Below are 12,526 nucleotides of genomic sequence, written 5' to 3' on the forward strand. Positions count from 1 at the left end.
TTGTCTTCTTAAGTGTTTCGTTGAAACATTTGGATCAGCTTAAAAGTTGTTGGTAAAGAGGTCTGTCATTCATCTATACGCAGAAATAGACTTAGGCTATATTTGACAAACAGTTTCAGCTTTCATATTAAAAAATGAAACTAAATCAATGCAAGTTTTTTTATTTAAAGCCTACTGATAATTACATTTCTCTCAGCTTTTCATATATTTTATTAAATAGATCTATATCTACATCTAATCTTCCAGCTAAGCAACATAAATGCATGCACAATGAAAACCAAAAAAGGACAGTAAGTGCTCTCCAACGGTCTCGCAGTAATCTAAAACAAATATTTTGACGTGTGGTGTGTTGCAGTCATTCATTTTAATACAAGACCACAACCTGGAGAGAGTGGACACGGTTTAACAACGAAATCATTTGAATAATGTGCCACAGTATTTTCGATATGCAATGCGCTTTTATTTTACAGCTCGTGCGTCGAAAAGCAAATACTTGGACTGTTATCATTGATTGTTTCCATACTTGAAAAAGGAGAGAGAGAGAGAGAGGAGAGTAAATGATAATATGGTGACTCTGAGGGTTTTCATTGCCGAGCAGGCAAAAGCTGCAGCGCAGATCCGTTAGATCGGTGGGAGGAAACAGCAGCCCGGTACGCAGTGCCAAGATTTTCAAATTTAGGCGCTTTCAGTGATAAAACGCTCATGTTTCTCCTCCAAACTTACTATGCAAGAGAAGACGAGACGTTTTATTTTTGTAGACCACGTTTTCCGTTTTCAAAACGCAATTTTCATGTTTATGGAGATGTCATAAAGTGATCTTCTTCCTGGTTGCGCGACTAAACACAGGATGCGTAAATCTTCTAGAAACGCGCGATTGCATGCGTTGTTAATATATCACCCTTTATTTTTCAAATCCGGTTACTATTAAACGTGACAGGTATTCATCTCTTGACATGAAGGCATGTATGTCGGCTATCAACGATGAAAAAAGGTAAACAAAACTTCTAAATGTCGATAAACTGATAGAAAACGTGTTTTTCAAAGACATGTTTGGGCATGTCCTTGGTCAGTTTAGCACCCATATAAAGGAACAGTTAACTAAATGTATATAAGAAAACTTTTTATGTTTATTGGGACCGTTTTTTGTGGGTTCGTTTATAAAAACAGAAGACATGGGTAGCCTATAATTAGAATGTAAAACATTAGATGTGTGTACTATAGCATTATATTGATAAATGATAAAAAGTCAAAGGCAAATTCGACTTAATTTAGACACGATTTAGAAATAAGTATTTTTATAAGGTGCCACATTGCACACTCACTCATACGCAATATGCGGCAATCTTTTCGGAATTATCTTTAAACATAAATATTTATTTCAGCCTATAGCCTGGCTACATTGCCAGCTAGCTTGTGATGATTTGTGACATATTTGACATAATGTTGACAGACTGTTCCATGTCCTTCACACTGTTATTATTAGCTATTATTATAGCTAATTCAAAATAATGCAGATATTGGAATTTTAGTTTGGAGGACAGAATTCACCAAAAAATTCTATTGTTAGACAGTTCATCAACATTCAAAACCAGTACAGAAAACAAGCATCTGTGTAATTGGATAATTGGATGTTTGACTCAAAACCTTATACACTGAACAAAATGTTAACTCAAAATGTGCTTCATGTGGTAACATCTAAATGAAGTGGTTTAATTCAAGTAAGAAATATTATATATTTAAGGTCACTCAATCAGTCTGAATACATTAGGTCACACACACACACACACACACACACACACACACACACACACACACACACACACACACACCATAGAATTTTAAGGTTTAGTTCAGCAGAAATAGCTCCTTGAGGTAACAATGGGAGGTTACCACATTTTACATTGTAGATACGGAGATAGCACCTGAGACAACTTTCCCCAGTCTCCCCATATGATGCTGAAATAACAAATGCAGATCAGTTTGTGACATATTTGGTATATATTTGTGTCATGTCCTTCACGCTGAGAAAAAGATAATAATTTCTCTTTAACATGGGTGTAGAGGTCATCACAACTGACCTTTCAGGAGAGTTTGATGGAGCTGTGTGTCCCTGAGTTTTTTTTTTTAAATAACATTTATATACAGTAGCTTAATTGGACTTATGTAGATTTTGTAAGTTGACTAAGTGGTCAATATAGGCCTACAATAATATATCAAAATACATTTCTAAACAGGTAAAAATAAGAACATTTAAGAGGCCTGTCTTGTTATTTTATTTATTAGTTTCATTAAAACAGGTCACACAGAAAGACACATTTTTATAAGTTTTTGTTCTCACCCTACTTCAGGGCAGTTATATTTAATTTGAAAGGAGACATCAGGGAGTGTCATGTGGCAAACCTTTCATCTGCATTTCGCAAACGCTTTACACAGCCTGGGTTGAGAAGTTATCATGCATTTTTGCTGTCTCTGTTTAATTGCTCAACAGCAGTATTTTGCTCTGTCCCAATGCTCTCCTTGAATGTCAAAATATTTCCCCTCACACCAACCTAATTTGACCAAAAAAAAAAAAAAAAGAAAAAAAAAAAGTATTGTTTGTCATCTAAAGAACATTCCATTCGTCCAAAATGCATTGTTATTTATTTCTGAGCATATATCGAAATGTTTATGATTTAGTAGTGTTTGAATGAATGGGATAATTGCATTTTAAAAAGGAATGTTCCTGGTTCAATACAAGTTAAGCACAACCAACAGCATTTTAAGCAGAATGTTGATTATCACATGAAATAATTCTGACTCATCCCTTACTGTAACCACAATAATCGTGGTTACAATAAGGCACTTACAATGGAAGTCCACGGGGCCAGTTCATAAACATTAAAATACACTTTATTTCAAAAGTATAGCCACAAGATGTAAACACTATATATGTTAACAAAATATTAGGTTGATTATATCACTTACAGTGTTTACAAATGTCATGGCAACAAAGTTGTAATATTGGATAACTTAACCCTGGTAAGTTAAGTGAATTTATCACACTAAAATCATATTAACATGTATAATGTTTACGTCTTGTGGCTATACTTTTTAAATAGTGTGTATGTTAATGTTTATGGTCTGGCCCCATTCACTTCCATTATAAGTGCCTTACATATATATATATATATATATATATATATATATATATATATATATATATATATATAAATGAGGGTCGAAAAGCCATTATGATCAGCCAAAGTGATTATATTTTGTGGGTAATATAACAAGTTTGCTGCTTTGTAATTTATGAGCCTTGCAAGAGCTTGTTTAAGCAGCAGACAGGTGGAGTGCCACTTGAAGACTTATTTTTCCCTCTGAAAGGGTGAAACAATATGTCTAAAAGCCCTGTAGTGGTGAGACATTGGCCAATCAACAGGGCCACATTTATCAGACGTTTTTTTGCTGTGCCTTTTGCTTCAAATTTTCCATTTGTGGTTGCAATGACTGACAGCACAGAACTCAATTCAAGGGCAGCTTCCTTCCACATTTTGCACAGGCAGTGGGATGTGACACAAATATGGTAATCATGGTTTTTCTATGCATAAACCTATATGTGTGTGTGTGTATACAGCTCTGGAAAAAATTAAGAGACCACTGCAAAATTATCAGTTTCTCTGGATTTACTATTTATAGGTATGTGTTTGAGTAAAATGAACATTTTTGTTTTATTCTATAAAGTACTGACAACATTTCTTCCAAATTCCAAACAAAAATATTGTCATTGAGCATTTATTTGTAGAAAATGACAACTGGTCAAAATAACAAAAAGATGCAATGTTTTCAGACCTTTCAGATAATGCAAAAAAAAAAACAAGTTCATATTCATTTTTAAACAACACAATACTAATGTTTTAACTTCGGAAGAGTTCAGAAATCAATATTTGGTGGAATAACCCTGATTTTCAATCACAGCTTTCGTGCATCTTGGCATGCTCTCTGTCAGTCTTTCACATTACTGTTGGGTGACTTTATGCCACTCCTTGGGCAAAATTTCAAGCAGCATTGTTTGATGTGTTGTGGCCTTCCATCTTTCTCTTGATCACATTCCAGAGGTTTTCAATGGGGTTCAGGTCTGGAGATTGGGCTGGTCATGACAGGGTCTTGATCCGGTGGTCCTCCATCCTCACCTTGTTTGACCTGGCTGTATGGCATGGAGCACTGTCCTACTGGAAAAAACAATCCTCAGAGTTGGGGAACATTGTCAGAGCAGAAGGAAGGAAGTTTTCTTCCAGGATAACCTTGTACGTGGCTTGATTCATGCGTCCTTCACAAAGACGAATCTGCCCGATTCCAACCTTGCTGAAGCATTTTTGACTTCTGAAAAAATATGAGCATTTTCAATGTTATTGCCCAGGAAAAAAGACAGTTCATCGGACAAGTTGACCTTTTGTGACAACATGCCCAATTATCGGGGCATGTTGAAAATTACAATTACAATGAACTTAGGTCACCTACAAAGGTGTTTGAATGTATGTCAGTGTGCCTTTATTGTGTTCATGTGTTTATCCAAGAGCTATTAGAAAAATATGATGGTATGGTCATTTAAGTTTAGACAGAATTCACAAAAATAATCTAGTTTACAGTTTTGAACTAGTTTAAAATCAACATACAAAACCAACACTAGAGAAAACAAGCATTTTTGTAAGTGGATAATTGGACTTTTGACTCAAAATCTTCTAGTTACTGAGATATAGCCCTTGTGACAAATTTCCCCAGTCTCCTCTATATACTATACACACACACTGCTAAATAAATAAATAGAAACTAAATGAATATATACACATGTATTATGAACACATACATTAACAGTATTCATCCTGCAGTCTTACAGGATCTTGTGAGACTGCCTTTTGTACACATCATTTGGCACAGTTGACAAATAGGTGTTTCTTCAGTACTGTGACTAAATTGGTTAGGAATAAAGCCTCGACTGAACCAGATAATCAGTTGCAGCACAATAGTAATGACTTCATGAATTTCTTTACTGATTAAATTGAAATCTTCAGAAATAAAATTGGAATTATGCAGTCGTCTGTCACAGTACCACAGAAAACAGTGTCTCTTAATTTTCCTCACGAGCAACTTCAAACCTTCGCTGTCATAGGTCATGAAGAGCTAACAAAACTTATTGAAACATCAAAAGCCACAACATGTATGTTAGATCCTATACCAACTAAGCTCTTAAAAGAGGTATTCCCTGTAATCTTAGAACCTCTTCTTAATATTATTAACTCTTCACTATCCTTAGGACATGTCCCAAGAAACTTTAAAATGGCAGTTATCAAACCATTTATTAAGAAGCCACAGCTTGATCCTGAAGGATTGGCTAATTATAGACCGATTTAAAATCCCCCGTTTATGTCGAAAATACTAGAAAAGATAGTGTCCCCCCAACTATGTTCATTTCTACAGAGAAATAGTATATATGAACAATTTCAGTCAGGATTTAGGCCCCATCACAGTACAAAGACTGCACATATCAAAGTTACAAATGACTTGCTCTTATCATCTGATTGCGGCTGCATTTCTCTTCTTGCGCTTTTAGATCTTAGTGCTGCCTTCAACACCATAGATCATGACAATCTCTTGAATATGCTTGAGAATTATGTTAAGTCCTATTTAGCAGACCACTACCACTTTGTCTGTGTAAACCAGGAGTTGTCAAATCAAACAAAAGTTAAGCATGGAGTGCCACAGGGATCAGTTTGCCAAAGGCCTCTGCTTTTCTCCTTATATATGCTTCCCCTGGGAGATATTATCAGGAATCGTGGAATAAGTTTCCACTGTTATGCCGACGATACCCAACTTTATATTTCTTCGAAACTCGGCGCAATTTCACAATTCTCCAAATAAGCAGTGTATCAGTGAAATTTAAGATTGGATGGCCAGAAATTTCCTTCTACTCAATTCCAAGAAAATAGAGGTACTAATTATTGAACCAAAAACATCTAAAAATAAGCCACTAAAATACCATTTGACTCTCGATGGATGTACTGTTACATCATTAAAATGGAACACATAGACTATCAAATAACTGCCAACAAAAACCTTCATCATCAAACTAACAAAGGACAATGCATCTATGTGAACTTCTGCAGTTAATCCAGGATGAACTTCAAAGACATTAGTCATAAATCTTACAGTTCATACAAAATCTTTGTTTAAACACTGGCCCTTAACACTTACTTAGTTTACTAATTTTAAACCATGACTTGGACTGCACATAACTTATATTGACATTATATTCATGCTGTTTAGCCAGAGGGGAACTGGCCCCCACAGTGAGCCTGGTTTCTCCAAAGGTTATTTTTCTCCATTCTCCATCTTATGGAGTTTTGTTCCTTGCCACAGTCGCCTTCGGCTTGCTCACTGGGGTTCAAAATACAGTTATTATTTAATTATTTATTTTTATACACAAATTACAATCATATTTAATCAAACTACACAGTGATGACTAAGACTTTATAGATATTACAGTTTCATTTTCTGTTAATGCATGATTTCCTGTAAAGCTGCTTTGAAACTATGTGTGTTGTGAAAAGCGCTATACAAATAAAAATGACTTGACTAATGAGGTTTTGTATGGTTGGCAAGTTGCAATGCCTCTGTACCAACTGTACTGCTGGTCATAGAGTATAGGACTATTTGCAAATACATTGTGTGTATGCAAATATAGGTAGGACAGATCGGTGCTGGTTGTCACATAGGGACATTATCAGAAGGACTATATCTCAGTAACTAGAAGGTTTTGAACTGTAAGTCCATTTGCATAAATGTGTGTTTGTATGTTGCTTTAGAACACCTAGTTTTAAATTGAAAGGCTGACTTTGCCAGGTTGGGGGCAAGTTGTCACACATTTTATATGTTGTAATTTTATACAATTAATTATTTACAATTACCTTTTCCTTTTTTTCTTTGTCATGAATTGTTTTGTTCATAATTGTTTTACCATTGAACTCTGTGGACCCGCCGGCGGGTCAAAAGCGGGCGCTATACCGCAGAATAAGTTTTCTCTTAAAAAGTCCCCGGATACAGATGTCAGTCATATATGGTATTATTTGAAAGCTTAGAATCTGTACTTTTGTACAGAGAATACATTGCATTTATGCAGTTCACGTAAAATAACTAAATAAAGCCTTAAAAACTTTGTGTCACAAATGAGCACCACCGAGAGGTGATGATGTAGAAATATGCATATGAATCTAAAAGTTTTTCACATAGCACTTAAATAGACAAGTCATTTATAAAATGAAAGCTTGCATTCTCAGGGATGGTACTCTACAGTTTAATTTGTTGCCCTTATGCCACAGTTCGAATGAATATTAAAAGAAACACAAAGTGAAATATGATCTCTGTAAAACAACAAAGACAAATGTCTCATGTCTTCTCCAATCACTGCTGCTCTAACCCCCAAAGTAGCCAAAACTCCATATCAGCTTTTACATTAGGTTGTCTTCTTTAAAATGAGCCATTTTTTTTTTTTTTTACTTGTCTGTGAGCTTACTTGGTAAAATAATCCAGTGTTACATCTCAGATGTCCGGAAAAAAATTGCAGTCCAGCAAAAAAGCATTATAAACAAAATATTGGCAAAATATTTTATCAACTATTGATAATAAAATGTTATACATAATCGCAACATTACAGCGACCCCTAGATTGAGCTTCTAGTCCATTCAGAGGCCGAGATATATGTAGAAACAGTGGGAAACATGCATGCGATTCAAAATTGACTGGATGTCTATTGTGAGTGCTCAGATGAGTTACAGCACCACCTACATTTTAGATCTGTATATTGTGATTGAAGGTGATACTTGAAAATGTATTTTTTTTAATAGTACTTGCTGCTATCTAGTGGAATGACAAAAATGACATTTTGCGGGGAGATTGAGTGAACAGAACCAGAATTACATGCTTACAAATTTAGGACAAAAATACATATAATAATAATAATAAAAAAATTGTTCATCATAAGATTAGTAAACATATACAAAATTATTTATGAATGATTGGAATATTTTCTTAAAATCTGGGGGGTTATCTGTAAAAAGAGACCAATTTTATGCAATTAGTCCACTGTATGTGTGTATGGTCAGCTTTTAAATTTGGGAGTGAAAAATTGCAGGCGGCAGCCAAAAAATACACCGAAGTTGAAGAGGTTATTTGTTGAAAAGTCATTAAATACCCTATAATGCATTTTATAGACAGATACATTGTGGAAGTCTAGTTTAGATATTTCATATTTCAGAAAAGATTTCTTCCTCAAATCAGTGTCAATAAACATCAGGTTTCATCACAACATTTGTTGAATGAACTATATCCTTTTTCCTGGGCAATAACAGTGGAAATGTTCAACAGATTTTCTTTTTTGTAGCCAAGACTTTAAGATATGTTCCTATACAGAAATTGACTGGCCAAAATAAAACCACACTCTGAAATATTCACTGGAGTAAAAAGTGTTACAACTACTGTAGCACTTTACAAATAAATATAATTGTACCAGTATATCATCATACAGCAGCGCAGATTTCTGATTAACAGCACAACCATGTCTTTAACCCAGTTTTTGTCTGGTCACGTGGTCAACCCAAATAAATAAAAAAAAACCTCACCTGTTTCCAAATTTGGGTTTTAACCCTTTAATGCATACCTCGGGTCTTTAGTGACCCGGGATCTCATTCCACCCCCTGTACCTCATCCATTTTTTTGGAGTTATGCCCACACCTCTTTAGTATTCCTCAACCTTTCTCTTCTGAATAGTGTAACAAAATAAAAATGGCAAAATTGCAATATATATATATATATATATATATATATATATATATATATATATATATATTGGCGCTGATGTGTCATTTGATTTACATTTGACTTGATTTACATTTGACATTGCTATTTGACGAGGGAGCAACGGGGAAGTAAACTATACCAAGTTTAACAAATAAACAGTATGATTTGGCTATTGTCATTTGGGTGTACCACTGAAATAATGTAAGTTGTGCATCTCAAAAAGTGCTTTATAAAATACGTATGTGTATCTTATATTATGTGTTTTGTGTAGCTCAGTACGTGTTTGACAGCCAGTTGCATCTCAGGAAATTTCAGTGTGGAAGTAATGAATCCTGTTCTATATTTGTTGCATCATCTCTTTGATATATGAAAAATAAAACATCAAAATATATCAGAGTATACTCTATTTATTATTTTCCTATTGTCTTGAAAACATGACACTATCTGGGCATTTTGTAGATCCATTTGTAATAGATATACGTGCCGGGTCTCTAAAGACCCAAGTATGTAATAATATTTGGCGAAACACATGCATTAAAGGTTAAAATGTAAAAACAGTGCAGAGGCTTCTTTGCAACCACTACCCTACAACAGCAGTTCATGTGCCTTGGCTGCTTTAGCATAAAAGTAGTAGGCGTCCTCTAGTGATGCACAGATGCTACTGCACTATAAATTCTGTTTTTATGAAGTAGCCATTAAAGCAAATAGATCAGCAAATGGATAACTGCCATGAAATGTCAAGCAGTGCCCTGCTGTGACATAATATTGCCTTTAAAAATATATATCTCCACTACAGACATTGACTTTTGAGATTATATTAATTTCCATTACTTTTCCAGGCCTTAACAAATCATGGGAACCCTAATGTGAGAAAATTGGCAGCTTAACAGAAACACAAACAGACAATTTCATAGCATAAATTCTATTTATTATTTTCCTGTAGTACAGATAAGATGCATAATTTTATATATACATATATATTCACAAACAGGAGACTCTCACAGCCTTACACACACGTCAAATACAGACAGATCATATATAATGTCCATGTGCTCCCTGCACATCATGGAGAATCAGTTTAATGTATAGCATTGCACTGATGACGTGTCTCTCAGGAGCGAGAAGTGTCTTGTGAACGTGATCCAGGGCCTAGTGGCCCCTGATTATTATGTCCAAATGCTCACTCATTATCATTCTGTCCTCCCAATGCTGGTGTAGAGCCCCCATCATCCCTGGACATACAGCAAAAAACCTCCTTGTCTGGTCTAAGGCAATGGAGCTCCACATTGTAAGGAGAGACACACACACACACACACACAAAGATGAAAACTAAAACTAAAGTACTGAGCAAAAAAATGTCAATGGATTTTCTATGAAGAATATACCCCCACCTTCATTAACTATACACACAGTCACACCACACAAGGCATGTCTTCACACACGAGGAAAAACTGAAAAATCTTCACTTCAGTAGCAGCCACTAACCACCGGATCCTTGTTTCTCTTTTGTTTTGAGTAAAAGGGACAGATTTAATGCCTAACATTGATAATATCGAGAGCAGAGATGGCACATTGCCCACTTTCAGTTCTAATTTCTATCAGATATTTAATCTTTATATTAAATTTTAGTAAGGAATATAGAGACACTTTCTATGCTCTCTTGTGCTTTCTTTTATAGTCATACAGAGAGAGACAGAGGGCTGGGCATAATTCCAACAAACAACGGTGGACAAAAAGAAATATTTCCTTTTGAATAAATATTGTACAGCTATTCCTGCATGTCCATCCATTGTCTTGTTTTTGTCATAAAACCCAAATATGTTCAAAAAATTAGCTAGATGTCTATGGGAAAATGTTTAAATCTTTTTTAACTTACTTCTAAAGAAAAAAGGGGGCACATTTTTACTTAACTGATGACTCAGCCAAATCCTTGGTGATTCACTCTCACTGTGACCTCAATTAACTTTTCAGTAAAAGAGTGGAAATAATCGAAGGATTCAGATTTTCAAAGGTTATGGGTCCCTTATGATGTCATAAAGACTTCTTTTAAAGTATCTGGTACTCAGAATTAGAATAAAAATCACAAAAAATACATATACGTATATTGCACTATGTACAATAAAGTTAAAACACAAATGCATTGAAGGTGAAAATAACATGATCAAGTGGTTTTGCACACTCATATGTGTACTTCTGTGAGTCACTACATTCTATATAATCATACTAATATCACACGTGACGCTCTGGGCTTACCTTCAGTTTACGATGACTTCAGTGGTTTTGTCTGTAGATCATTTTCTCAGTTTTGCTGTTACACTAAAAGTAATAATGATTTTAAAACAACATAAAAAAACAACAAAGCAATTCAGTTTAACCAACGTGTGAGTGCTGTGATCACCAAGTGTTTGACATTTTAAATGTAGGAAATTACAGGATTAAATCACTTGTTCATGTTTTTTTTTTTTTTTCATTTCTTAAAGTCCATGACAAAGGGAAGTTATCATCTGGCTACAACAAAGAGCATCATGCTCTTTTTCTAAGAGCGTTCACACTGACAGTGGTTTCCCTGCTGTTTTGAATAAAGTTGATCTCACTCAACTTTGTCCCATCGTCAACGACCACTTAGGCACATGACGCCAGAAAACTCTCATTGAAAATGAATGACTACTGGTCACTTTGTCGCTGCAAATGCTGTCGGTGTCAATGCCCAACACCCATTTAAAGTGTCAGCCCAACAAACCCATTCAGGGCAATTTAAAACAAACAAACATACAAACGCAAAAGCTAACTTACAGTTAAATAAAAGTTGCAAGCGATGATTCCTGCATGCACATAGTGTGTGTGTGTGTGTTTGTTTGTGTGTGTGTGCACGTGTGTACAGCTGGGCTTATTTCTTTGAAGTGGATGAGCCATTTATGGAAACTGAGACACTGAAATAAATAGAGATTGAATGTTGAACTTTTTTGTATTTTGTTGTTTTTTTAAATAGTCCACAAATTTGTTTCTTGATGGTTTGTCTCCTTCCAGTGTAAGTGTTGCAACAATGGAATGGTGCATGACTGGTTTGTCTGGGCATTGTTTGAAGACTAAGGAATCATATGATAAAGTCATAAGGGTGCAAAACAGCTCCTGCAGGTTTCCCGGTCCAGCAGGACAACGCAGAAGAGATTAAACCATCAGTGTGGCTTCTTAGGTCCTCCTCCATCCCATGCCCCCATTTGGGCGGACAGGTTGTCTCTGAGCACAAAGGGGCAATGTGAGGACAGGACTCAAAGGCTAATTCTGTGTGTGTGTGTGTGTGTGGGGTGGGTATCAGCGCAGGCAGTAGTCAGTTAGTTTCATAGGATGAGAGCAAGGCAGCATCTACAGGCTCCATACAGGAGGGACATGTGAAGGACCTCATCAGCCAATCATCTATGCAGTCCAGGTGGTAGATGTGCATACAGGGGAGGAACCGGATGGGGTCTCCATACACAAAGTCCATCATGCAGATTACACACCTGTGCAGAAAAAGGATGACAACACGTTAACACGCACCTCTATTGTGTGGAATATACAATGGTTGGTGTGCAGTCTAAGCCTGCGACTATTAATCAGGCTGAAGTGTAAATTTGTTTGTAAATTTAATCTAAATTTAAACTGTTATTCTTAATGAAATGGTGTTCTTAAGAATCAATGCATTTTATATAACAGA

The 12,526-nt window shown here is 35.5% G+C and overlaps 1 protein-coding gene across 2 annotated transcripts in view; it reads right to left on the reverse strand.

Annotated features, from left to right (window-relative positions):
- Positions 1 to 9,738: 9,738 nt before the first annotated feature.
- LOC127415263 (RING finger protein 11-like) overlaps positions 9,739 to 12,526 on the reverse strand; it is a 40,295-nt gene continuing 37,507 nt past the window's right edge. The window contains exons 3-4 of one of the 2 annotated variants that reach the window (XR_007892919.1): positions 11,086 to 12,332; positions 9,739 to 10,111 (exon numbers count right to left, since the gene is read on the reverse strand). Coding sequence is in view for 1 of the 2 variants with exons in the window: in XM_051653948.1 (XP_051509908.1) it covers positions 12,161 to 12,332 (172 nt within the window). In the remaining variant the exon portion in view is untranslated. Of the gene's footprint in view, positions 12,333 to 12,526 lie in introns of both variants that reach the window. The other variant, XM_051653948.1, reaches the window with a different exon arrangement.

The sequence above is a fragment of the Myxocyprinus asiaticus genome, chromosome 24 (genome assembly GCF_019703515.2).
Source record: "Myxocyprinus asiaticus isolate MX2 ecotype Aquarium Trade chromosome 24, UBuf_Myxa_2, whole genome shotgun sequence".
In the NCBI taxonomy this organism is placed as follows: domain Eukaryota; kingdom Metazoa; phylum Chordata; class Actinopteri; order Cypriniformes; family Catostomidae; genus Myxocyprinus; species Myxocyprinus asiaticus.